Source organism: Zonotrichia leucophrys, chromosome 17 (genome assembly GCF_028769735.1).
Source record: "Zonotrichia leucophrys gambelii isolate GWCS_2022_RI chromosome 17, RI_Zleu_2.0, whole genome shotgun sequence".
NCBI lineage: Eukaryota > Metazoa > Chordata > Aves > Passeriformes > Passerellidae > Zonotrichia > Zonotrichia leucophrys.
This window is the reverse complement of record NC_088186.1, coordinates 5,882,853-5,910,811: the sequence shown is the minus strand read 5'-3', so window position 1 is coordinate 5,910,811 and position 27,959 is coordinate 5,882,853. Positions and strand designations below refer to the sequence as shown.

The 27,959-nt window shown below is 51.1% G+C and overlaps 1 protein-coding gene and 1 long non-coding RNA gene across 2 annotated transcripts; one reads left to right on the top strand and one right to left on the bottom strand.

The window, feature by feature from the left end:
• Window positions 1–5,075: 5,075 nt before the first annotated feature.
• On the bottom strand, window positions 5,076–22,113 carry URM1 (ubiquitin related modifier 1). The gene is made up of 5 exons (XM_064727679.1): window positions 22,009–22,113; window positions 19,343–19,413; window positions 7,103–7,184; window positions 6,040–6,088; window positions 5,076–5,328 (listed from the first exon to the last, which is right to left on the bottom strand). Exons 1-5 carry the CDS (start codon window positions 22,041–22,043, stop codon window positions 5,260–5,262), a joined length of 306 nt encoding a protein of 101 aa, XP_064583749.1. The 5' UTR covers window positions 22,044–22,113; the 3' UTR covers window positions 5,076–5,259.
• Window positions 5,276–6,738, top strand: LOC135454963 (uncharacterized). Its single transcript, XR_010442230.1, has 2 exons — window positions 5,276–5,415; window positions 6,254–6,738. It is a non-coding gene; the product is annotated as an uncharacterized LOC135454963 (long non-coding RNA).
• Window positions 22,114–27,959: the final 5,846 nt, after the last annotated feature.

The window sequence follows — 27,959 nt, the reverse complement described above, 5'->3', positions numbered from 1 at the left end:
CAAGGGAGGTGCATGGCTGTGGCAGGAGCTGGGCATCCCCCTGGCCCTGGCCCACGGGGAAGGGGCTGTGAGGATGGGGCTGTTCCCAAACCCTGGGAAACCTTCACGCCTCTTCAGGGTGGGCAAAACCTCCCAGGGAGGGAGTGAGACTCTGTGGGAAGCAATGTCCAGCCGCAGATCGCTGCCCTGTGGGTCCCTGCTCAGCGTTTGGGCCTGACAGTGTCTGACGCTGCCCCTGGGCTCCAGGGGTGAGGCCTAAGGCAGGGGACACTGCTGAGGGCTGGGGACAGAGGCTGGGGTCACCCTGCATCCCTGGGGCTGCGGGAGTTTCTGTCCCAGCACTCACCAATCCCTGTCCCCGTGTGCCCAGTCCCGGTGTGAGGACAGAGGGAAGGCGAGGACAGCGGGGATCTCCACGGTGACACTTCCAGGCTCCCGTCCAACCCTGCCCAGGGACCCCTGTGACACCCCGGGTGGGGACAGGCAGCCGTGGAGAAGGCGCCGGCCGCCTCCAGGCTCTTCCCTTTGGCTGCGGGGACCTCGGGCAGGTTGGGGCTGGGGGTCCCCGGGCGGAGAGAGGCCGGAGATGTCCCCGCTCCTCCGGCCGAGCCCGCAGCTGCCGGCCCGGCACCTCGGTAATATTCATTAGGGGAAAACAATGAGCATTATGTATCCCCAGCACTTTCCCTGCCGCTGGGGGGCCGAGTTGGGGTGCAGGTGACCCCGTAGCCCGGGGGTACCCGGGCAGGGTCGCTCCCGCGGCAGCAGAACGGAGGGGGTCTCCAAGGGGGGCCGAGTGGCTGGGAGGGGACCCCAGGCCCAGCTCTGCCCGGCGGCTCGGGGGGATCCCCACAACCCCGAGTGGGGCCGAGCGCGGCCGTGCCCGGGGCTGGGCGCAGAGCCCCCGGGGCAGAGCGCACCCCGCGCCCCGGGCCCGGCGGTGCGGCGGCTGCGGGCCGGGCCGGAGCCGGGCTTGGGGAGCTGTGTCTTTAAGAGATGGCTGGCTCCAGGTTGCAGCTGCTGTTTCTGTGCTATAGAGACAGTGGAGATTCATTACTCCTAAAACACAATGGGCATTTATCACCCCGTGGTGTTATTCAAATCCAGTACCAATTGAAGGTCATCCCCATTCTTTTCTCGCCGGCTCTGCAACACATTTATTGTTGTGCCGTTCAACTAAAAGCCCTGCCCGGCCCCGGCGCAGCCCGCAGAGCCCCGGTGTGCGCATCCCTCCCGGGCGGATTTGGGACCCTCCCGGGTGGATACGGCGTGGAGGAAGCGGCAGAGCCGCGGCAGCTCGGCCGGGCTCGGGGCCGGCAGCAGGTGCCGCGGGAGCCCCGCCGCTGTGCCCCGCCGAGCCGCGGGGGCCGCCGCTCCGCCCCCGCGGGACGCACTTTCCGCGCCCCGTGGAAACTCGGAGCCCCGTGGGCCGCCGGGGCCGAGGGCGGCTCGGGCAGCCGGGGGTCCGCCGCTCGCCCGCAGCCCCCGCCTGCTCTCGGGGCGACCTGCCCGGCCCCGCCGCGGAGCGGCCGCGGCCACCGGCACCGGCATCGGCGGGGGAAGCGCCGGCAGCGGGCCGGGATTTTCCCCGCCTGGAGAGGGGGGATTTGTTCCCAACTTCGTGGGCGCCGGTCGGTGAGGAGGGGCTGGGGAAGAAGCCTGGATTTTTCATCTTTTTCCTTTATTTTTATTATTATTATTATTAATATTTCCCCTCCAGCCGTCATTTATAAATTTCGGAGATTTGTTCAAAGTGCACGAATTTTCAAGGCGATCCGCTTGGAATTGGTGGATTCTCCAAGGCAGGAGCGGCGCGGCTGCAGCGCGGGGCCGGAGTCGGTGCCCGCAGCATCACCCCCGCGGCTGCCGGAGGCACCGAGCCCCGCCGCGGCCGCCAGCCCCGGCGCACCGAGCCCCCGCTCCACCGGCGCTGCTCCGGCAGCGATGGATCGTCGCTTTTCGTTTTCTATTTTTTTTTTCTTGTTCCTTTTTTTTTTCTTTTTTCTTTTAATTTTTTTATGTTGGATTTTTTCTCTCTCCCTTTTTTTCTTTTTTTTCTTTTTCTTTTTTTTATTAATAAGGCTGCTTTTAAAATTTTTATTTCTTTTTTTTTAAATTTTTTATTTTTAGGGGTAAGAAATAAGTAGATAAAATGAAACTCCTCGCGGTGCCATTAAATGGAACCCGGGATGCGAAACGCCGCGGCTGCGCTCGAAACTTGTCGGGGCTGGAGCAGCGGCTCGGCGGGGCCGGGAAGCGGGAGCGGGGGGCGGCGGGAGCCGGCTCAGGGCCCGGTGTGTCCTTCTTTTCCAGGCTCCAGCCGGATTCCCCCGGAAGATCCCGCGAGCCCCGGGATGGGAATCTCCGCTCCTGATTGTCCAAACGCAATTCTTGTGCGATGGAGCCGTACGAACCAAGAATTGTGTCTGGACATCTGTAGCAGAGGTTTCGCCTCCTCCGGCGGGGCTCCAGGACGGTTCTCGGGGCACAGCACGGAGGACGGACCTTCCCCGGGCCCGGGGCACGGCAGGTAACCGCTCCCGGGGCCAGCATTTCAGGCAAACTAAGGAAACACCGGCGGCGGCTCCGCCGTGCTCGGCAGGGCCGAGGGTGCTCGGTGTTACTGCGTCAAACCCGGGCGGATCGGCCCCGGGACGGGCACCCCGAGCGGGCAGCAGGGACCGAGGGGCCGAGCCTCGGGCACCGGCGCTGGGCCGGGGCGGTGGGGCCGCAGACCGGCGGCGGGCGGGCACCTCGGCCCTGCGGCTCCATCCCGGTTTATCCTTCTTATTTTTATTTATTTATCTATTTTAACATTGCGGTTTCATTTAATTTAACGTACTTGGCGTGCCCCCCGTGTCCGTGCACGGGGACGCTTTCCCGGTCCCGCTGCCGCAGCCCCGGCTGGCCCCGGCACACGGAGGCCGCTCCGGTCTCCGCTGGGCCGAGAATCGGCCCCGCCGCCGCTCGGGCACCGGGCGGGTTTGGCCGGGAGCGGCTCCGGGCGGCGGGCACGGCTCTCATCGCCCCTCGGAGCGGAGCAGCCCCCGCGGAACGGCGGCCGGAGGAAGGCTCCTGCTAACAGAGAGGCTTTATGAATCCACCAGCCAAACGGCTCGGCCGGGGCTGCCAAGGAAACCCAGGAGGAGGAGGGAAGCATTACAAGATCCGAGCAGAATTTCACCAAGAGCCTATCTAGGACAAAGCTGGAGGGGAGAATGTTTTAAAAGGCTTTTATTTCAGAAACTTTTTGTTGCTCTTGTTGTTACAGGATTTTGCTGTACCCCTCTTCTCCATCCCCCTTGGCTTCCTTCATCTTCCCATTTCTAGCTTTTTTTAGCAGTGATTGACAGCTTTTACTACAGTGGGATCTAAGCCACCTGGGTCTACCTGCACTATCGAGGGGAATAACAGCTCCTGGGGAAGGAACCCATCTTATCTGAGCAAACAGCTGGGGGGGTGAGAAGAGACGAGCCCAGCCTGAGGCAGAGGCAGGGTAGAGGAAGGGCAGGCAGCAGTGCTGAAGATGAACCTGCTTTTTCCCATTGTGCTTCAGTCCGTTTCAAGCTGCACGCCACACAGGTTCCTTGTTTTTCAGCCAGCTTCTACCACCTCCTGGAATCCCCTTCCACTGTCCTGGCCCAGCTAAGCTAAGGGACAGGAACTCAGGGCAGAGAAGAGCCTTTGGCCTGTCTGTGTCACTTACAAATGGTGTGAGCTGGACTCAAGTTGCTGTGGCTGGATGTGGAAAAGGCTGAATATCGGTTTGGCACCAGCAGTGGGCTGAAGTTGGGGCTCCTCAGGTGCAGAAGCATCGTAGGCTGTGGGTGCTTTTTGAGGCAGGTTGTGGAGGGGCAGACAGAGAGGAGTCAGTGGAGAAGTCAGCTGAGGGAATCACTCTGTGCATCAGAGGAATTCCTGTCAGGCGAGCGCAGGAAAGGCTCCCTGTGCGCCGCGCTCGGGGCTGGGCCAGGCTGCCTGAGCAGGGCTGCTGCTCCCCAGCTCCTCGGCAGCTCCTGAGCATCCAGGGCTGTCAGAGCATTCCTGGTGCAGATCAGCTCTAGAGGCACCCACGGAGCTCCACCACAGCCGTGGCTCAGGCAGGAGCTGCTGCAGGGACCCGGCGTGTGCAGAACAGGTGAGCGGGGCAGGGGGGAGAGCAGGAGCACAGCCCTGGTCAGGCACTCCTGGCAGCTCATGCTGTTTCAGACCTGGTGGTGCCAGTGCTGTCTTCTCTGAGCCCATCCCTCTGCTCTTGCCGTAGCCTCCTGGCTGGCAGGGGCCACTCTGTCTTTCTGAGGAAACTTCTGGAAAGCCAACAACAGCCGTGCCCTAGCAGAACCCCGCACAGGAATTCCTCAGAGCATGCAGCAAGAATCCTCTCCCTGCCACTGACACAAAGGGTTAAAAGCCACCGACTTTCTCAGCTCTTGGCACTTTAACTGTGCATCTCCAGCCCCAGCCAGACTGCAGCTCCCACCTGCACAGAATGCAGTGCAGCCTGATCAATTCTGTCTATCACGGTGACAGGAAGATCATTTGCTGCCCTGATCACTCTGTGCTGTCTCAGGCCGGGTGAGGGTTTGTTTCCCCTCCAACCAAATCATTATAAATTGACATCATTCATGGGCCAGTACTTCACTCTGCCTCAGCTCTGGTATGAAAGCAGCATGAGGGATCAGAAATAGAAAACCCAAAAAGCCTATTTCTCTCCTGCTTCCCATAAATAAATATCATGACAAGGTGAAAGTCACTTCTGAGGGCTCTGGAGCTGCCATGTTTGCTACCCCATGCAAAAGCCAGTCAAGCCCCCTTTTGTTTCCTTGCACTTTCTCACCCTTCCCATGGCTGGTGCAGAGACTGTACCAACATTAAGCACTGCGTTAAAAGAATCCTGGTTCCCAGCACTAGAACACCTCACTGCATGTTAAGACATGTTATCCTACTCAGGGTTCAGCACCCCTCTTCCTCCTGCCAGAGAAAAACAAAGTCCCACATGCTGAGGTGCTCTCTGCTCGTTAGGGTACCTGGAAGTGCAGTCAGGAGAGGTGAAATGAGGACCAAAAGATGGATGCTGTGGTGGACAGAAGGCCGCAGGCTGGCGGGGCTTTATTTGGATGTCAAGAACAAGTGAACGCAGAGGGGAGATGCAGAGACTGGACACAGGCAGTTCAAGAGAGGTTTAGGTGGGTTAAGGTTTTTGTTTGGGTTTTTTTTTCCCAGGGATTTTGATTTACATCCTCTTGTTTTTTCAGGAGTTCACCCGCCGTGCAGTGTTGAGATGAAAAGCACATTATCCTGGTCCTGGAGTTTATAATCCAGCTCACCCTGCAGGCCAAGAAAAAAAAATGAAAAATTGTTTAAATGTCATTTCCAAATACAAGCTGCAAAGAGAAAACAGCTCATAAAAAGATGGTGAGTATTAGGGAGAGCAGAAGGGGACAGACTGATGTTTTCATCCTAACAGAAGTGAAGGTGAGAGATCAGCCACAGTGCTGATGCTCATCACCCCACATCCCTTTCTGGACGAGGGTTTTGACAGAGCAGGTGGTTGCCTGAGGCAGGGAAGTGGCAAGGGGATGTTTGTTTGAGCACAACAGTGGGCTGAGAAGGGAAGACATTTACCAGGTGCCTGTTTGAGCTGAAATCTCCCTGTGGCCTTTACCTGCCAGGCACCCCCTGACTTCAGGGAAGGTGGTTCTGTGTGGGGCCTGAAGGTCCCAGGTGCCCCCACACTGTCACCCCACGTGTGGGGGGACCTGCCAGCAGCCAGAGGTGCAAAACCCAGTGCCAGAGAGCAGGGAAAAAGGGTGATCTCTCTTCAGACCCTGCCTGGCTGATGAGACTCAGCAGGTTAGAGAGAGGCTCCAGGCTTTTGAACAGCCACTGTACAGGAGATAGATTCCAGCCTGCCCCTTCCCCCTCAAATATGAGATGCTTTGCTTGGGGCAAGAATCAGAAATAGCTGCTGTGAGAGCAACCACAGAAAAGAGAGAGCAATATTTTCAACAAAGAAAGTCAAACTGAAGGAGTACAGACCATTAGTTCCCAGTCTGCCTCGTTGATGAGCACCAAAATTCCTGGCCTCCTGCAGAATAGATAGAAATAATTAGGATACAGGGCTGCTAAAAAGCTCCACAAATAGTTAAGAACAAGGGATGTCACAGCACAGATCACAGGCTGACTGCCTATAACACCAAAAAAGGGATCCTGGCATGGAGGTGGAAACAGGTACAGTCTGTGCCCTTTGTAGATCAAATAAAGGGGACGCAGGAGCAATCCCAAAGCTCATTTGAATGAGAAGGCTCCGTGGTGAGGATGCTCCAGGATGACTGCATTTCCGCACCGCGCACAAAAGCCAGGTAATTAAAACCCACGCACGCCGGGCGAGCGCGCACAGCTCAGTGTGAAGGCAGCAAAAGCCATTCCAGTGCCCCTAGCAGAGGCACTGAACACCTGGGATCCACTCCAAGCCCCTGGTTCTGAGCAAAGGGATTCCCCCTCTTTGATCTTCAGTGTCCTGCAATTGTCTCTCCTGTTACCAGGGGACCTGGCACACGCTTCAGCTCACAAAGATCCGTGACGAATGTTAAACACCCCCAGCGCCACCCCGCAGTCAGGGATGGCTTGCACAGCTCACTCTGCTCCATTTCTCTTGCCTTCCTTTTTTTTTATCTGCCCCCCCTCCACGAGACTGGCCCCATTTTGATAATAAAAATACATTTCCCAGAAGAAGTATTTGTTGGCATTTCTCAGAATGACTGCTTCAGTCCCAGTGATGTCAGCAGGGAACAGACAGACCTGCTAAAACTCCTGGAATTGAGGATACAGGTGCTGCTCTGTTCCAAGTGACAATGAACAGAAAACACAAATAGCCCTGCTTCACGTTTAAGGTTTAAAGATTTGGGGTGAGGACTGCAAAAGATGCTCTCTGTGGACAGTGCAAGGTGTGGGTGGGATACCTCCCACTATCACTTAAGCAAATCCTGTGTTTTCATGGTCATTGACTTACTCAATAGGAAATCTGCCCCAGAGGAAAAATCCCCCAAACTGTGGGGATCAAGAGAGAAACACAAGGAGGATTCCTAACAGTTGTACTTACACAGATTCCCCTTGCAGGAATAGCTCTGGTCGCTCTTTCAGCATATTCTGTTTGATCCACTTGAGCAGGTTTCTGACATCCCCTGGAAGAAGGAAGGACAGGGTTTACAAACAAGCTGATGGCTCCCGGTGATGCCAGAGCAAAGTGATTGTTTATCCACAAAAGAGCAGATGAGGGACATGCAGGATGGATGGGGATAGCTGCAAAGAAACTCACAGTCAGTCCTGTCCCCGTGGTTTGGCAGAAGAGATTTCCCACAGAAAACTGATCCCACTAAGAATGAATGCAGCTCCTGCTGAAGCACCAGTCTGGCAGCAGATTCCTGATGTTCAGGTCTCTGACACATCCCATATCCTGTGCATTATCTTAACACCCAACAAATCATGTCTAATTCTTTTGTGCATTTAATTAGATTTAAAAAGTCTAAACAAGCAAGCCTAAGAACCCGAATGGAGCAAACACAGACACTTTTGCACCAAAACCAGCACAAACTCCTGGAGACATTGGGAGCTCTGGGGCCCAAACCTGTCCATGGGCATGCATTAAACAGGCAGGAGGGCCTGGCCCATCATTGCATTTTGGACACTTACAGCATCCCCCAGCATCACACCTGCTGCTGTGGAGTGTTCCCCATGCTGTGCCTGCTCCCTCCTTCCACACTTTATGCTTAGAGCTTCTTTATTAAAGCTCAGCCTTTATCTTTCCATTTCAGTAGGTGACAGGAAGGATTTGTCTTCATGTAAAAGGAGGAGGAGACACTGCTGGCGGGTTTTTATAGTATCAATTTTACTTTGTGAGGCAAAAACAATTTCTTTAGTGATAGCATCAGTTAATTTCCTATTGGAGAGGTGAGAAGAGACAGAGGGGGGGAACAATCCGTTACAGGGTTTAGAGAAGCTGACAAATTGCAAAGTGGAGTTCTCCTGCATTTGCCTCTATGTTTCACTGTTCCACAAACCACTTCATCATTCCGAATCCACAATCAGTTATTCTCTTGGGGCTCCTTTAAACAGCCCTTTGAAAGCCCCAAAAGAGTTTTGTTTGTTTTCAAGAAGCGAGGAAGCTTTCTGAAGGCACAAATCCAGCAGTGAGGGCTGCAGCCCTGCTCCAGGAGGAGCAGGGATGGCAGGATGGGTTTCTTATGTGAGGGAACTCACTGTAGTCATGAGGTATTTTCCACACGTGCTTCTCTCAGTTAAATTCACTCTGTGTACCATTCCCCATGTGTTTGCTTCATGACCAGCAATAATACGTGCATTTGTAGTGGCTTGACTCAGCCCAGGCCTTACCCCAGGATTTTATGGGATCATGGATGTTACCCAGAGCCAAACTGGGGTTGTTCCAAATAAAGTCACCCTCATTGCTTCTGTCACAGCCAGGATGAACAGCCCTGCTGTAGACAGGTGCACATCAACCAGGCAATGGGGAGAGGTCCATCTGCAGCAGATGGGGGCCTCCTCTCCCAGGGAAAGGGGGAGGGGGATGCTCTGAGATTCCCTCTGTTCCCCCTGCCTTCCCAGGGCACTGCTGCCTCCAAACCAGCACTCTGCCCCAAAACCCTGATCTCCCCACAGGGCTGCCCAGAGCACAACAGGTACTGCAAGCACTGGACCACTGTGATCTGGGCAAGAGGAGCTGCTTTGTGCCTCCAAACTGCCTGGTGAGCTGGATCGCCTGCCTGGGGCCAACCCACGACTGCCTTGTAATGATTTGTAGTTAAAAGAACAAAATAGGCCATTTTCTGTCTCCTTCCTAGCAACATGCACTGGGGACAGGGAGCACCACTGAGAAGGTGTGTGTATTTACATACATATCCATACATACATATAGATATATATGTACACACACACACACAAGTGCACGGTCAGCCATCAGAACAGGAGTTAACCACATTAATTCACCTTCCCCTGAAAAACACTGCTGCAGTCAAGCCCTCAGGATCTCACACCCAAATGGCTCCCGCTCTCCATCACCAAGAAATGAAAGCTGTACAGGGAGGAAGATGGAGAGGAGCCTTCAGGAGAGGGAGGGGGTGTGAAGGGGACACCGGCCCCACCGCAGCATCGCCCGCGAGCTGTTTCATATTTATGCACTTGCAGCAGGGCACACAACAATGAGCTGTGCCATACACCATCCTCCTTGCATGGAATAAGCAGCCCTTTCCTCTGGGACCTTTCAGGAGAGATCATTTAAACAGAAACACGCTGCACTGGCTGGATAAAAGGCAGCCACCTAGAAGCAGCCTGGACGGAGGGGCGAGGGGACTGATTTATTCCAGGCTGGGCTGGAAGACTCCCTCAGCCATCTCCTCCCATAACAAATGTTATTTTCAGTCCCACCTGAGCCAACATTCATTTACTCCTACCCAGAAGTCACGTACACACAGACTGAAGAATTTAAACAGTAGGAAAAAACCCCAGACATCCCTATGTCTAGAGGGATGACATCCCATGCCTGGAGCTTGCCCGCTCCAAAAGGTACAAAATTTAAGACCCTTTCTCCACAGCCAACTTTAAGACAATACTTTCATCTGTTTTATCAGCATTGAATTTTTTCACCCACCTTCATTTCTCTATGTGCTACACACCAATATTACTAGAACAAATCAATTATAAAGGATGACAGATGACCACAGCCACACCAAAACAATCTCCCACAAGTAAGATATTGAAAAGGAACAAGATTACTTCCATTGCAAGTGGTCTGTGGAGGAGCCATCTTGCAGCTCAGTGCCTCAAACAGCAGTCCTGACCAACAGCTCAGGACTCTGTGTTCTCATGATGGAAATAATAAGAGGCAAATTACAGCACAACTGCCTATCTCTTACAGCTGACATACGTAGTGTTCCTAGGACATTTTCTTTCTGATACTATGCTACAGGTCTAACAGGTTTCCAGCTGCCTGGGCCAAGGATTTTCTATGCAAACAGCAGGTTCTCTACAGATGCCATATAAAGAAGGAAAAAATCTCAGCCTGGTCAGGCACCACATCTGCTGGGAAGTTAAACCATCATGACAATGCTGTGATTTCACACTCGTGTTGGTTTGAAGCTGGCCCCCATCACAGAACAGAGGCATCTGCTTTGGCAGGAGCACAGCTGTACTACAGGTGCTGTGATTTGGCTGCAAAACCCACCGTGCATTTTGGCTCCAGAGGGAGGTTCAGGTGAGAGCTCAGACAATACAGCACTTTGCTCCAGCATCACCAACTCGAATCCAGCTCACCCCAGTAATGATGTATTTTTATCACTGCTGCATGGTCTTATTGAAATCTGTTTGGTAGCCTACTCCATTTCACTCACAGCAAACAAATATCACATCAAAAAATGCACTCTTAATTCTCATTAACTGTCCTCTCCAATGGCAGCAGCAGAGGAGAAGCAAGACTGAACCAGCCAAGGAAGTGGAAATATTCTCAAACTGCAAAGGAGGGACTGAAGCACATGGTAGGAAATCCCTGTCTTATTTCTACACAGAGACAGCTTCTGCTGCTTGTGCTAGCACTACATCAACCCTCTCCAAATTCTTAGGGAAAAAAATAATCTAAAGTTAATTAAAAAAAAGGAAAACCGACAATCATTTGAGAAAACTGCTTAGTTCAAGTGCACAGATGGGAGCTCAAGCCCACAATGAATGCAGAAAAGCCATCACCCAGCGAAACACAGCGCTCAGGAAAACGAGATGTGTGCTGGGAGTGACACAAAGTCATTGCCTGTCACGCAAGAGGATGCAGGAACTGCAGTGAGAGCACACAAGCCCCAACAGCCTCGGCTCCTGTTCAGCCCAGCTGCACCACAAACACTCCTGGCTGTGGCAGAGAGAACTGCTCAGTCTGCTCTGCCCTCCTGTGAATCCTCCAAGGCCTGACCACCTGCACTGCCCTCCTCCATGAAGAATCTGCTCAGCTTCCTCTCTAACAGTCCATTTTAGCACTGCCTGGGTTCATCTGCACCCTCAAAAGCTGGGCTGAAATCCATAGATCTTTCCCAGCTCAATAAAACCTCCTGGACCTGACAGATCCATCAGTGACAACTCAGAAATGAGGGTACTCAGTGTGTGCAGAGAGAAACCAGGTGCTTCCAATGTGACACACCAAGCTGGGTGTTGCACTAGGAGGATCTCACAATGAACTGATAAAGGTGCAGAAACATGGAGGGATTTTGTGCAACCCTGATACCACTTGACACAGACACACAGACAGCCCTTGGCTCCCAGGGAGCTGCACAGGTTGCTCACAGATTCACACACACACACAAGGACCAGACAATTAAAATTGTGTTAAAATCCACATCCAAACTTGCACAGAGCCTCGAAGGGCACCCAGAAGGTGTAATTACACCCATTTTCTTGCCTTGGTCGCAGAACTGGGAGATTATTTCAGGGAAATAGGGGATCCCTATAAAGGCTGAACCATGGAAAATTCCCTGCTGGTCTGCAGTAAATAAGATATATGTGGCACTGGTCACTAAGGGGTCAGTGCTGCAGGAGCACGGCGCTTTCCCGGGCCGCCTCGCGGACACCTCCCTGTGGGGAACCATTTCTTTGACCCAGAATAAGATCATTTATCATACTGACCATGGCTGAGCTCCAATTTGCTGAGGTCACTAACTCTGGACGAGCGCTGCTCCACCCACATTCTCAGCCACCGGCCTGTAACCATGACAAAGCCCCTTCCCTGCCGCTCCTCTGCCATTATTCCCCCTGCCTGCATGGAAATGTATGGAAAAACAATTTGTATGTCCCTCTCCCTGCTTAGGCAGCTTGTTTTAAAACAGACAAACCAGCTCCCAATACCTGCTGCTCTTCCAGGTGCGTGGCTGCTCTTTGCTTTCGGATCCGAGCAGACCCTCCAGGGATCTGCTCTCTAAAAGAGCTCAAAACCAGATCCAAGGGATCCTTCCAACTCCTCCAGCCTCCCATCTGATATGTAAATCACTCTCTGAAGCAGTCCATGGTGTGCCATAAACTGCAGAAGAAGACCTGGAATGGCTGATATAAATGGAGTCACAGGCAAATGGATTTGGTATTACGCAGAGTGAGCAGCCAGGCAAATTTTGCAGCAAGAGTAAAATCCATTTTCTCTGACAACTGCACAAGCCAATCCTGCCACACACTGGAATGGGCAGTGATTTAAGTACTAGGGAAGAAATTAGGGGGTAACTAATTAGGGGGTAACAGGCATAAGAGAATTGCAATTGTTGCTCTCATCTGTTCTTGTCTGCTACAAATGAACACCAAGGTCTTGCCTTCTGTAATTTTTAATTGCTTTAAGACGTCTTTTTGTTGCTTCTCATCTAGAAAAGCAATGCTCTTCTTAATTTTCTTGTGTCCACAAAATGGGAAAGGATCACAGAGGTCTTTCAGAGCCCTCCTGTCAGCAGTGAGGACTCAGATCCCAGCTATCACCCAGCAACTCCCAGCACTGAGGTTTTAATCACAATGGTTATGAACTGGAGAGGAGCTGCTTGGGATCTTCCACTCCCCACAGATTGCTGGTAGGGAAATACAAGTTCAAGGGATCTCCAATCCCACTGCTAGCCAGCAGCAAGCCTCCAGATCCATCAGCTCCCATGACAAAAAAAGCAGCTTCGAGCTCATTCTCAGGGTAAACCTAATCCCTACTCATTTCCAAAGTCAGAGCATCTAATCCCGTAACACCCAACGCTATTGTCACTTCAGGCTCCCCAATAAATGCCAGTGCACCAAACTGTCTCTTTTAATTAGGATCACAGATCACTAGTGCTGGCCCAGGGTCTTGCCTCTCGTTCAGAATTGTCAAAGGAAGGAGCTGGGAGAGCCCCAGCAGCCAAGTACCAGCCTGGGGATGGCAGACATTAAAAAAAGCATCTCCTTAACAGGTCCTGTGATTTTATCCCTCTGCCAGTGCAGAATTATTCTCAACAAAAAGACTGTCCTGAGCCTTGTCTGCTCTGATTTTAAGAGGCCTCAGCACTGCAGACCTGCTACCAAACCCCAAGGAGACTGTGCCATGGTCTAATAGTTTTTGCAGTCAGGAATCTTCTGCTAATGCACTAAACTCCCATTTCTTCATTCCTCCCTATCAATCTATACTAGATGATATTGCATCATGCTGGCTATAATCTGTCCTTCTCAATGATAAAGGAGATATCCCACCTCATCACTTTTCCATTCATTTATCCTGTTTAACCTTGAATGTTACTGGTTAATTTTTTTTTAAGCTCTCAGCAAGACAATTCAGAGAATGCATTACTAACCACCAGTGTAAAGCTTTGCCAAAACCCAGCAAACTGAAATTTCCCCTCTCTCCTATTTTCCTGGTTTCTGAGTTTTGGGTGTGTGCACTGAGGGCTGAAAATGAAAACCTTATTGCTGTTAAAGAGACAACACAGAGCTGATGTGCAGCCCTGAACCACGGAGGAAGGTGCTGCTCCTGCCAGAGTGCAGAGGGATTCCCTGGCAGCCTGGCACTGCTCTGCACACAGCCAGCCTGGCCGAGGGAATTCCCTGGGCTGGGCTTTCCCTGGCACTGCCAGCTGGATCAGAAAATGCCTTCAAGTCAAATCCTTGCCCCCCTCCCAGCCTGGCTGGTGGCCGTGTCCCCTCTGGCTGCTGGATGAGTCAGTGTCTCAGCTCAGCTCAGGAAACTGCCATGATTTTATTCGTCTAAATACAGAAATCGCCTCTCACTTTTGGGCTCAGATCTGCTTTGCTATTATTAGGCTTTCACACAGGGCCAAGCACCATTAAACCGATTCCTGTCCACCCAACCCAGCCACCCCCACAGATACTCCAAGCTCCTCAGTCTTACTTGAAAGGGAAAAAGAAAGGGCCAGTGAGATGATCAGGGTGGAGGAGAGGGGGGGGTAAGATTTACAAGTGAATGGAGGTAAGAATGGAGCAGTTTGTGGGATAAAGGGGCTGCGGAGGGAGCTTTACAGATGTGCAGAGGGACGGCGGCTCATTGTTTAATTAAGCAGAAAGTGGCTCTTTTGAAAAGCAATTTTGCACAGGAGCTCTGAGCTCAGCAAACAACTCCTGCGAGTGAGGGCAGGAGGAGAAAGGAACAGCTGGCCCGGAGCCGTGTGAACCGCATGCTAAGCGGTTTAAAGGGCCCGGATCCTCCTCCCCAGCCCTGCTCCGCTGCCACCCTCTGAACAGCGCTGTCAGCACAGCAAATCCCACCGAGAGAAAAGAGCCAGAGAGGGGGGTGGGACACAGGGGTTATCCTGCTAGGTGTCCGCACTGCAATACAGCGGCTGGGAAGGAGGGTGTAAGAGCCAGGCTTTGTTATCCCAGGGATTTGGTCACACACAAGAGCTGGTTTCCCAGTGCCTGGGAAGCTCCTTCCACAATGAGTTGGGATGAGCTGATCCGGTAAAGCGGCTCCACGGCCTCCCAGGAGGGTGATGGGACTGTGAGGACGAGCGTTTATTTCCCTGCTCCCTCCAAAGGGAGCTGCAGCCTCGCTGGGACAGGGACCTGGAGCTGAGGGAATGCTCCATCCCATGGGACAGCTCTGCAAACACTGCTCACCCACCAGGACAGCTCTAACACTCAAACACTGCTCACCCACCCTGCATCACCCACCAGGACAGCTCTGACACTCAAACACTGCTCACCCATCCTGCATCACCCACCAGGACAGCTCTAACACTCAAACACTGCTCACCCATCCTGCATCACCCACCAATACAGCTCTGACACTGCAAACACTACTCACCCACCCTGGCTGCTGAGCACCACCAGGAAGCTTGACCTCAAACACTGCTCACCCACCTGCATCACCCACTGGGACAGCTCTGCAAACACTGCTCACCCACCCTGCATCACCCCCCGGGACAGCTCTAACACTCAAACACTGCTCACCCACCCTGCCTGCTGAGCACCCACCCTGCATCACCCCCCGAGCCCCCTTCCCTTGCCCCCAAATCTGTAATTCCCTGCCTAAAAGAGATGCACGAGTGGGATGCACAAGCAGGGGAATAACCCAAGTCCTCTGAGAGCTGCAAGTGCCACACACTGTGGTTAAAAAGATTTGACTGCATGAAGTTCCACAGATCTATGGAGGTTTTTTTACCGTTCTTCTAATAAGCCTCTACATTAGCAAATATATTTTTATTCTTTCTTTGGAGGAAGTTTTAAAATGTTAGGAATAATAAACAGAGCAATAAAAGCATGCCAGAATATTAATGACTCAACTAGGATGTACTACCCAGCACCAGGCACTTACCAAGAGCCAACACCAACTGCTGCTCTGGATTTTACAGGTTCTTTTGGTCCAGCACCCCAGCCAGTGCTGAACACATGCCATGCTCTGTTTTGTAAGCCATCCTGCCTGTAACAGAGGTCTGATCTCTCAGGATCCCCAGGCTCTTCTCCCAGAAGATGAATGCTCCCCAGTCCCCAGCAGTCCTCCATGCTGTGCAGAACGAGGCCCCTGGAAAGCAAAGCTCTCGAGGAGCACACCATGCTCTTCTCTACAGGGATTCAACAGAAGCAGTATTTGGCAGATTATTTTAATTTTCCCTCTTAAAAAAAAATCTGATTGGCAGTGGGCTTTTTTTCCCTAGAGTTTTGGTAAAGGAAAACCACAAACAATTACCAAAACAAGCTGATTAATAATTTAACCTTCCAGACTTGCAAAGTGCCAAAATAGATGTGAATTCTGGATTAGCCCAGAAGGTCCCAGTGAGCACCAGTGAAGCTGCTGCTCCAAAATCATGAGTCCCACCACTGAAGCCACATGAGAAGTTGGAATTCAAAGGTCTGTGACAGCAGCTGAGCAGCCTGCAGCACAAGTGCCAGAGACTTTAACACAACCCCAACCTCTGGGTACAACATCCAGAACACAGCACAGCAGAGAGGTTTTGTAAACACTCTTCATCAGATGATGCAGCTGAGCTAAACCTGAAACATCTTCAAGGGTTAAGCAATCCTACTCTTCCAACAGCATCCATGCAACTCACATGGCCAAGACAAACCCACCACTGTGAGTCCCAGTGAGATGGAGGAAGGAGCTCCAACATCACTTGCAGAGCTGTCATACAATGATCTATTTGATTACTGAAGCACTTGGTTAAATTGCTGTGGCTTGTTTCAGGAGGAGGCTGCCAAATACATTTTCAGTTTTTAATCTAGGGTTTCTCTCTTTTATGCTCCATTGTCTCTAATAGCCTCTTAGATGCTTGAAAATAAAGTTGATTTCCCTGCCAATTTAATCCTCTCTCCATGTGACAAATATCGTTGTTCCCCCAGCTGCTTTCTCCCACACACACTGTTTTTATGCAGAAGAAGCCAACAGGGCATAATGCCTTCAGATCCTCAAACAGCATTATCAGTGAAATCACCAGGATAGCCAGAAATTTGGGACAACATTCTTGTTTAACTTGAGGTCTTCCTTCTGCAACAGCTCTACAAGATTACAGAGTCCTGCACAAAGTGTGGCTTAGGTAAATCTGCTGCCTGTGCACACACACCCCACCTCTCTAAGTTCCCACTTTGGCAGCAACTTCAAAATGCAGGCTGAGACAGCTCCACTTTGGAAATAAGGAACTGCTAAAGAACTGACATCAGGATACAAGATGCCCCTCAGATAATAAAAATAGGTCCTGCCCTGTGGCTGTATCCCTTGTGGCTTGCTCTTGTCCCATTTGCAGCTTCCTTCCTCCTGCCTTTCCCAATCCCTCCAGGAGTCCAACTCCAAGCATCAGAAAAGGACAGAGAATCAAACCTTCTTGAAAAAGTTAACTGGATCTGGAACCCACCTACTTTCCATCTAGTGCCTGTTATCAGAAAAAAGAAATGACCACATAAAGAGTTTGCTCAAGCAATATTATCATGTAGAGAACACTGACTGCCCCTGCCAACTATGGAGCACAGCTTGTTTTATTCATGTAAATATTTGTAGGTATTTCTTCATATAATTTTCCACCTCTCTCTCCTTCTGGGATATATATAAAAAATGCCTAGACAATTAAAATATAGGTGGGCCCCATAACCCAGAGAGAAGCAACTGTTCTGCAAAAAGGAGGACAAAGACAAAAATAACCTAGAAAAAAGGAAGAGTAGGTAAGAGAGGCCAAAATGGCCAAAAATAAACTTGGCAGCTAATGAAATCACTTAAAATGGGGTTAGAAGTGCAGGTCTTCAAGTAGTGCTCATACTACAGGTCCTTCCCTGGAGAATTCAGTGATGGACATCCAGGGTAAGGTGAGCAACAGGATGTGCCCAGTAGAACTGAGCTGTTTTATTTCTCTAATCATTGCAATTCTGGCTGCATGAGGGCAGCAGGGATCTGGCTATGCATATCTTTATTTACCCAGAGATAGGAGAGTTAAAATTTCTTAGTGTGAACAAGGGAAATACAGAGCATTTGGAACAACATAAAATTTCAAGAAAATGATTCATAATTTCTGGTATGATTCCATTGATTCCTCACCACTGGAAGTATCATGAGGGGTGTTTCCAGTAATCCCTGACTGTCAGACATTGAGGCCACCTCTGCCTGCCCCATCCCTGGGCTGGGTGTGCCTCACAGCTCAGTTTATGCTCCTCAGATGCTGCAATCCACAACCAGCCCCAAAATGAAACTTCTCTGACAGCCAAGGCACAGGAGAGCAGCAAACCTGGGCAGCTGACAAGGGGGTACTGCCACTTCTGCCATGCCTGGCACAGGGACAGCAGTGTCTGGAAAACAAGAGGGAAAAGCTGGGAGCAATAATGTGTTAGCTGGATCTGGAATGAATCACTGGAGTTTGAACCCTGAGGTCGAGACAGGGAGAGATTTATCCCTTAGGATAAATGCAGATCCTGCTAAGGCTGCAGAAGATCTTCAGGTGGGAATGGATCAGGTGACATGGAACTGCACTGCTGACAGCCATGGGGCTGCAGGAATCCCTGTTTGGTGTCAACAGCCTCCCCTCCCCTGGCAGGAATAAACATCTCCTGTAATATCCCCCTTTTCTTCAGCATCTGATCATGGTCTGAACACCACCAAAACAGTGGGTGCTACTGGGTATTTTAAATTTGGAGAGCACTGAAGAAAATGATGCTCTAGTCCCCAAGTTTATAAACCAGCTAAATGAGTGTTTTAGTATTTCTTTGCTACCTTTCATTTAAGGATCTGAAGTGCTTCAGCAGTGCTGGAATTTAGTGCTGAATTCTCTTGTGATACATGAAAATACCATTAGCAACAGGGGAAAGTAAAGCAACATGACTAAACTCACAAAGCAAATCAGCATCAGGTCATGTTCCTGGAGCCTCAGTCCCTGTCCTTAACCACAAGATAACACAATATTGCAGTATTCCTATTATATCTGAATTACACATACTTATGTCCAAGCATCAAAAGCACTTCTAACAATCTCTAATTACTTCCAGGCACAGCAAAAAGATTTCAGGCCTGGAAGTTCCCAGCACCTAGATTATGGTATCAGCCATTTTGAGATATTGGTTGCTAACATTCCCTCGTGGCTTTGTGTTATTTTGCTTTATAATCCCACTCCAATAGCATAAAGCAGTGCTATCTAGCTAGAAAAAATCAGAACATACCTGTGGCAAAATTACACAACAACTGAAGTATGCACACAAGTGAGTGAGTTAGTGAGTGCAGCACTGCTCAGTATTCCAAAAATTCCAAATTGCAAACCAGGAATTATGACTGCTTATCCCTTGAACACTCAAGTCCTGTTTTTTACTGCAGTGAAGGCCATGGGCAGGATGTCCAGCATCCTGTTTGAGCATTAGATTTACTGTTTTCAACTGCTGAGTTCATATTAAAATTATCACATTTACCTGAAAGGTTGAATGAGTAGATAAACAACATTTATGTTACATTGCTACACAGCCCTCCACATATCTATACACCACATAAACACACACACACACACATATATATATGTGCCTCTTGGAAACCTCAGAACAGGCAGGAAAAAGCAAAGGAGAGAGGATGTTATTGGTGGTTTCAAGTACCAAGAAAGACAAACGCAGACTTGATGGAAACATCCAGAGGCTGTTGTCTATCCAGCAGGAGGGAGGCAAAAGTCTTAAGGAAGGACTTGATTCACAAGTGCTTAGAGGACAGGAAAGACCTCAGACTTTGAGAACCAGCCCCTGTTTGCCAAGCTGCCTGATCCACGGCATGTCTGAGAGAGCTTTTAAAATACTTTGATCCTTGCTGGCAACTCTAAGTGCTGTACAAACCAGCTTTGTTTCATTTGTTGTTCCTCTGTGAAGTTATCCAACAGGTTCTGATACTCACAAGGCTCTGGTTGACAGGGCAAAGTCACCTGATGCTTTTTGACACCATCGAATAAGAGCTCTGCACCACCTCTGAAATAAAAACAATGAACCACTGAGATTTTGCTTTATTGTCAAAAGAAAGCAGCACAAAAGAGGCGATTTACATAGATGCCACAACAGAGAAAACAAATGACACAGACTAAATTTAGCACAGGATTCCCTTTGTCTTTTTTTTCCTGTCACAAACCAGAAGTGCACAGGGGAAGCTGCCAGTTCCCTTTGCCAGCACAGAGAGGAGGCTCTGCTGCAGCCAGAACCCCACGGTGCCAGGCATCACCCAGTGGGATGGGAGGATGGTTCCCATCTCCATGTGCTCCCAAACCCCTGTGCAGAGCTGCTTCCACTCAAACAACACCACAGCCACCACACTCCACCCAGCACTGCTCATCCCCAACACCTGCTGGCCAGAAATCTCAAAAATTGAGCATCCTTCTGGAATAAATATTCCCTTATTTCACAAGTGTGAACACACAGAGAGGGAAATGACTCACACAAAGTTACAGAGCAGTCAGAGCCAGCAGCCTGGAAACTCTTGATCTGCACACTACAAAGTGTCCCAGAGAGGGAGACTTGACTGGGAGAAGGAAGTGGTGAGGGTGACAGGGTAAAACAGAAATAAATAAATACACAATCTTCCTCCTGATGTTCTCCCTCTTCTGACACTCTGAATTCATTAGGGGATACCCTCAGATAACAACTGATGGCCTCTGCAAGCACAGGAGACCAGGTGTGAGCAGGACATGCAGAGGCTGGCAGGTAAAGGAGCTGCAAACACACTGGAAAACAATGGGATTTGAATTGGGTCCAGGCACCCAACCCTAGGCTCTTCAAAAGAGTAATTAATTTTTGTAACTACAGCTCAGAAGCCTCAGCAAGCTCCTCGCCTCTACTCCTGTTATGGAAAAGGTACAATTGTCAAAATCTTGAGTTTTACCAACATCAATCATTTTCCATGATGTTGTGAGGCCAAACTCACATTATAAAACTTTTACCATGTGAGTAGAGACATGGATAATAAACACAAAATCTACTTTAAGTTACAGGACACAACAGCAGAGAATGTGAGCTTTAGACTGAACTCTACAGTGGCCAAATTTTTAACAACTAGAGAACTCTTAAAAAACTCAGTTCACTTAACATTAAACTGAGGTAGAAAAATGACCAACACATTTTTAAAGGGCATAAAATTGTGGCAAAATGTTCTTCCAACCTAAATGCCAATTATTTTGGAAAATTTTTCCTATGAAGTTACTATCTGGGAACTTACTGGTGCCTCTCCTCCCTTGGAAACCAACATAATAAAGAGAAATATTTAAAACAAGCAATCCCCACCTAAGTATCAACAAAGATACTTCCAGATGTTATTAAGTTCCTTTAAATTCGATATCTAAAAATGCCACAGTGGGTTTCCTTGGCTCTGCAATGGCAGAGCACAACAGAACCCTTGTTATGCCTTCAGCAGCGTTACTTATATGCAGCAGCTCTCCTAAAGAGCACTCTGTTGGTGTTCTTCCACCAGCTCACAACAAATAGTTCTCTCAAAATTGAAGCAGTGATTATGAACATGAGGCGAGATTCATGCGAGGGAACAAGTCATAACAATGATATGAAAAACATTTTTTCATGTAAGGAAAACAAGGTCACGCTTTGTTACAGCGGGAAATGTAGATTGCAAGATAAGGTCCTTCTGTAAGGCGAGAGCTGTGGGGAACTCAGCTGTGGTTCCTACATAGAGAGCTCATTTATGCATTTCCAAGGGAAGCAAAAATGCATCTCACTCTTCTGGGAAAATTAGGAGAGTTGCTGCAGCTGGAAGCGGGAAAGATAGAGGCAAGGATTCTTAAGGAGAAGGGTATTTAAAGGGTTATGGCATTTCTGTGTTCGTGAAAGGGTGGGAAAAAGCGAATAAATAGCAGCCTTTTAGCTTCTGCTAAAAGGAGGCTTTAACGAAATAACACAAGTATCTCCACAAATATGCAGAGCTTCCACTGCAAATGCTTTGAGACCCCAGGGCCAGAGCATGAGCAATGCTGATCCTACAGCAGCAAAGGCCTGGAAACTGAAATGCTACAGAGTGAGAACCTGGCAGCTTTACAGACCTGACAGGGCTCCAGCACAAAGCACAGTGAGGGCACGTGTCCACACACAAACACACACAGACAGCTCAGAAAAAAAAGCCGAGAAACGAGGGGGAGGTTTTCATAAATAATTTTAATAATTAAAATGAAAAAATAAAAAAACTAAACAACTCAAAGAGGTTGAAAGAGGTGAAAGAAAAAGAAAGGCCTGGCACAGGACGTTCACAGAGAGACGGGAGCGAGGCCCCGGGACAGGCGGGCAGAGGGCCCGGCCGCACTCTGCGGACACCCTCCGGCGTGTCCGGCCCCTCCCGCCGATGTCTGCTTCCCCGGTTCCCCGGCGGCGGCCGCTCCCGTTACCCCGGCCCGCAGCCCCGTGACAGCGGCTGCGCCCGGGCCCAGCCGCGCCCGTAGCGGCCCCCCAGGCCGCAGGCAGCAACCGCCCCATCGCAGTACCGCGGCCGCCTCACCGAGGGGCCGGCCCATCGCGGCCCATCCCGGCCCGGCCCTGCCCTGCCCTCCGCCCGGCCCCGCCGCCCGCGCTCACCCGAACTCCACCTGCAGCGACACGGGCGCCGCCATCTTGGCGGCGGCGGGCGGGAGGGAGGGGCGGGCGCGCGCGGCCGCGCCGGAAGTGCCGCGGAGGATTTCCGGTCCCGCCGGGGGCGCCCCGGGGCTCTGCCCGCGGCCCGTTCGGGGCTCTTCGTCCCGCTCCTCTTCCTCCCCGCTCCTCTTCCTCCCCCCCCGGAGCAGCTCCTGCAGTGCCGGGGCGCGGCCCGTGACCCGGTGGTGTTATTTTAAAATAGCGATTTCTGCACCGAGTTGAGGCTTGGCCGCGCAGAGCGCTCCCCTCACGGGAGAGCGCTCAGAGCCACACGCAGGGCCCTGCTCGCTCAGAGCACTGGGCTGTGCAAAGGCAGCAGCTGCAGACGGGTTTCGCTGCAGCAAAGCTGCTACAACACACGAAGTTCTACCTCAACATGAGGAAGAACTGCCCTGCATTGAGGATGGCAGAGCACTGGAACAGGTGTCCAAGAGGGCGGGGATTCTCCTTCTTTGGAGACATTCCAAGCCCACCTGGATGTGTTCCTGTGTCACCTGCCCCAGGTGACCCTGCCTTTGCATGGGGGTCAGACTGGATCCCCTCCCAGCCCTGCAGTTCTGTGATTCTGTGCATTCTGTTCACATCACTTCTGTGATTCTGTGATGCCGCCCTGCTGTTCCTGGGGATTGCTGTGGGGGAGCAGGAACAGCTGGGTGATGCCACGGACAGCTCCTGTCAGCACCGGGGAGATGCAGCTCTGGTCGGGGGTGGCTGCTGAGCCTCCCCTCGTGCTCGGGCAGCCCCTGGCAGGCAGCACATCACATCCCCACGGCGCCAGGCTCCCCCAGCACAGCGTTAAACAACGCGGCTCACATCTGTCGCCTGTTTGTTTTCCCCTCCTGTCCCCAGAGAAGGGCCGTGTACACAGGCAGAACGCTGCCATGGCGGTGACAGCTGGGCTCTGCTTCTCCCCCACAACGTGGAGCTGCACAGGGGCAGCACTGGTAGAAAAACTGCAGCCTCTTAACCCTCCCTCCACTCAGGAGGGTTTGGGATTAATAAAAAAAAAATACATGTACATGTGCACACATGCAGATAGAAATGTAATAGCTATGCATATACATGATGCATTATGTGTAAGGGGCATAAATTTACACAGACAGATTGCTCTTGGTTTATGCTAACGGGGGTCAGAGTACGCCTAACCCCGGGAGCAGAAGGTGGTGGTGTTTGTAATGGCCTTTTGTTCTCGGAGGAGATCATTCTCTGGGCTGGGCCCCAGGAAAGGCTGGTCCCTCGGCAGATGAATGCTGCCGTCGCTGCCGGGGTTACGTGATGGCAGAGCCGTGAGGCTGTTGACCGTGGTCTTCATCCAAAAATTCCAGCTGGATTTTATGTATCTCTAAATCACAAGGCTTTTGAGTATCTCGGATATGTGGCCCAGGATGGAATTGTATGGAAAAGCGGCCAAGGAAAGAAGCCTTCAACAAAAACCTTGACTTCAGAAATGAGTGAAGCATTCTGTGTTCAGAGGATCTGGTAATCTTGATTCCAGATCAGTGTTTGCAGTTATGGTTTCATATGAGCTATTCTTGCTCCCAGAAATCATTTATGAGGCCAAATAAAAGCAGAACTAGCTCCTAAAAGAATCTTGATTCCTGACTCACACAAGAAAATGGTACAGATTTAGTGCTAGCACCTCCCTGGAAAAGCAAAAATAAATTACAGGAAAGGGAACAGTGATCATAAATACCAATTTGGCTCAAGCATTCCAAGCTGGTTACTGTTAACAATTGTCCTGGACAAAAAGTGACCACATGAGATACAGGGGACGTTTTTATGGACATTTTGTGCTTGGGAGAGGAATGAGTCCTGTCTCCATGCTGCACACTGAAATCAGAGCACCACAAATTCTCTGGGATATGTTTGGGATGGGGAAACTAAGCACACAATCTCCTCAAGAAAACGTAATGCTGCTGCTGTTGAAGTGCTGTAAACAGAGATGGTGTTTGATAAACAGGTACATAAAACACATAAACCCGGGTTACTGGGGCAGGGAGCTGCTCCCATTCCCCTCCCACAAAGCCAACTGCAAAGGGAACAGGTTGGAAATTGAGCCTGGCAATGAAGAGAGGGTTAATTTCTTTTGTCTCATTCCCATCTTCTGCCTTTTCCCTGCCATTTGCCCGCTTTCTCCCTCTCCCTGAGTGCAGAAGGAACACACCTCCACTCCCCCACTGAGGGTTTAGTCTTAGGTCGCCATCACATTCTAGAGGGACACGTAGTTTATAAATACAGCAGGGCCTGGCGTTACGAGGAAACATTTTATCAGAGAGCCCCGAACTGACGATTCAATTATTTTTCAATAAAACATCAGGGGAATGCGCAAACAGCTGCTCGCATCCTTCCACACAGCAAGTCAAACTTCAGGGCGAACAATGGCCGGCGAAAGGGGAGCCATCGCGGAGGCGGTGACAATGGGTTTCCTTACTCGGGGCTTTGTTTGATTTCCCCGTCTCAGTTTTGAACTCCCTCCGGCGGAGAAAGGCGAGGGGGTAGGACGGGGAGAGAGGGAAGCAGGCAGAGGGGAAGGAGGGTCAGTGGGAGTTAAAGCCTTTTGCAGCCTTTCTCTGCCATTCATGTGGTAATTGGGTGTCAAGCAGAGATCAGTAAGATGGAGCCCGGCCTCTGTGCCCGGGTTAAACTGCAGCAGAAAGAAAGCGGGAGCTGAACCGATGGAGGGCTGAATGTCATTAGGGCGGGAGGAAGCGGCTCTCCCCCGGGAGCCCTTCTGCCGGGGTGCTGGGCTGGGGGGGCCGCTTCCCATTCAGGGCATCCCTCAAAGCGGCCAGACAAAGCGGGAGGGCGTCCCAACAATGCCGCACCCCCGGCTCTACCTTCAATAGGGAGCTCTAAACAGGCGTTTAACCTTCAGAATAGCTGAAAGTGATACTCAAAGCTGAGGGGGTGGCTCGCCCGCCGCTGTTAGCCTCTTCCTGCGGCCTGCCGAGCCACTCGCATGGCCGGGGGCAGGAGCAAGGCTCTGGCTGCCCTCACTTCCTCGGGGCCCCTGGCACAGCCCCGGGCGGGTCGTGGGAGGTGTCGCCTCCAGGGCAGGATCAGGGCACAAATCCTGCCCGGGATGCTGGGGGCCCCGGGAGGCTGCTCCGCACCCTCAGGGATGGGAATGGAGGAAGGCAGGGCTGTAACAGGAGGGGTCATTTCCCGCTTCACAAACCTGGGATCATCTGTCAGGGATCAGGGAAGATCTGGGCAGTGACCCACATCCTGAGCAGGAATACCTCCTGGACTTGGACAGCATCACTATTGCCTGCAATCCCTGGGGTTGCCAGCCTGCTCTGCACAATCTCCATTGCCCAAAGCTCTCCCAGACCCTGGCCTGCCATGATTTTGTGCCTATGTGTGGATTTTTAATGAACCAAGAGAAAAGCAGATCAAACCCAAGGTTACTTTGGAAGGTGGGATTTGCCACTGAAATGGGCCAGGCTCAAAAAAATCAAAGCAGGACCCATCCCTGCTCCCTGAGGCTCGCTCAGCTGCACAGTCCAGCCATCCTGAGCTGTCCAGCAGCTCAGCAGCAAACAGCCCTAAGGACATTCTCTTCCCTCCTGAAGCCTCTCTGCTTTGGGAAGGAAAGCTGCTCCCTTCCCTCTCACACAGCTTGATGAGACATTCACAGCCCATCATTTCGGAGGAATCCTTGGCCAAACAGTCCCTTCAAACTGGAGAGGGAGAAGCCACTCCTGGCTCTGCTCCTGGTTACACTGGAACCACTCAGGGGAATCAAGTATTTCCATTTCTAAAGAGTGCACCAAAGGATAGTCTCTTCTTTAGTCCAGAATATTTCCCTGTCACTGCTTAAAGGCAAAGCCAGCTCCCCATAGTGCAGAGGAGCAGGCAGCTGTCATTGTTTGGGAAGGCTCTGGCACACCAAGAGTGGCAGGAGGAGGCTGGAGAGATGCAGTGTTAAAGATTGTCACAGACTTTCTCAGCAGCAGAAATTAATTTCACCCAGAAAGATTCTGAGCAACTTGCAAAGCCCTCATCTGCATTAAGGCTAAAATACACTTCAGTTTTGCACACTAAGCATGGCCTGGCTGGGCTGGACCTAGAGCAGACCAGAAAAAAAGTTGCCACATTTTTTGTCTTGATATATTGTCACTGTCCAGGACACAGGGTCTGGGAGAAGCAGTCATCTCCATGGGGAAAAGTACATTTGGTTTGTAAAGCTCTTTGGATTTGCTTAAATTAGCAGTTTGATAATAACCCTGGAAAGGATTTTAATGTTTTCTTAACCTCATGCAAACAGAATTTTAAGTGTTTTAATTAAAACAGAACAATACCTCGTACTTTATGTATAGGACTTTTATCTACAGGCAGCTGTTGAGCCAGACTACTGCATTGATCAAAGGGGAGGGATGTCTCACAAGGTGTCTCTAATCATAGAGGATTCAATTAGCCTCCTCCTTTAAACTACACAAATAAAAAGATATTTTTAAAAATCAGATTATTAAACACTGGCTACTTCATTCCAAATACCTCTCTGCTGGAAGTATTGTGGCTCAGCATTGATCCCAGGCTCAGCTCCACACCTGCACTAATATTCTGGGCCAAGAGCTGCAGGGACACTGGCACATAAACTTAATTTTTCCAGAGGAGCTGGGACTTTAGAAAGGCCCCAGGATTTCAACCCAAAGCTGACAGCCAGTGGAAAAGCTCTGATTGGTGTAGCTGGATGTTTCAGGGAATCCTGAAGCACTGCCAAGTGCACACAACCCTCCTCAGTCAGGACAAACAGCGCCAATGGTGAATGGTCCCCAGGCAGCAGATCTCCAGAGGGGCCCAAGCCCCCCATACCATTCTCACTGCACAGGGAGGCTCCTTTGAGCAGAGCTCAGGGCTGTGAACACAGCTCCCTGGGCTCCCCTCTCCCTGGGGAATGCTCTGGCACAGAGGTGAGTGTGGTATGTGCACACTCCAGCCCCCTGGCACAGCCCTGCAGGTCTCTGCTATTGATGGGCTGAGTACCAGAGCCCTCTGTGATGTCTGCTGAGCTCTTTCCCAGTGACTCAGCACCTCCCATCTCCCCAGAGCAGGAGCTCTTACCTTGGGGAGGGGTCTCATCCTGCTCCTCTTGCCTGAATTGTGCAGCTCCCCCTCCTCAGAGCCAGCCCAAAATGCAGGGCTTGGGGTGAGCTCTCAGCTGTGCTCCAGCCAGGCCCAGCTCCTGACTTGTGCTGGCACCAGCAAGGGCTACATCCTGCTCCTCTCACAGGCCTGTAATTCCCATCCATCTCCAAAACCCAGCAACTCAAGCCAGTCTCCATTTGTATGGGCTCACCAGCAAACAAGTAACAGCCATATTTCCATAATCTTCCAAAGCTATTCACATCTGCATTTAACAGGCAGTGCCCCGAATGCATAATTTCCTTTTTTATCCTACCCTGCTCTCAGACAGACAGAAACACAGTGCTGAGTTTTGCCCTGCAACCCCTCATTCTTCAGCACAGCCATCTCCTGCAGGGAGGGAGTGCAGTCCCCCTGTATCCCCCTCTACCACTCTAAACCACGCATCTCAAGATAACCAACCCCGGACCTGATTTCAGGGAGGCCAAGCTTTTCCTCACTGCCTTTAGCAGAAGGCTGGATGAGGCCTGGTGGTTCAGGTTGCTGCCCACCACCCACCTCCTGCCCAAGTCTCCATCAGGCACAGTCTCCATCCAGCCAGGTGCCCGGGCACAGTGCACACCAGTGCCTGGAACTGCCACCAGCCTCACACCCAGCACCATCTTCTGTATCCAAAATTCACCTCAGGCCCCCACCCTGCGTGGTACCCTCCCACTCCAACATCCCGCGCTGGCAGGGCCCTGAGCAGCACACGAGGGCTGTGACAGCCCCGGAGCGTGTCCCCCCGAGGGGCGGCGTTTGCCGAG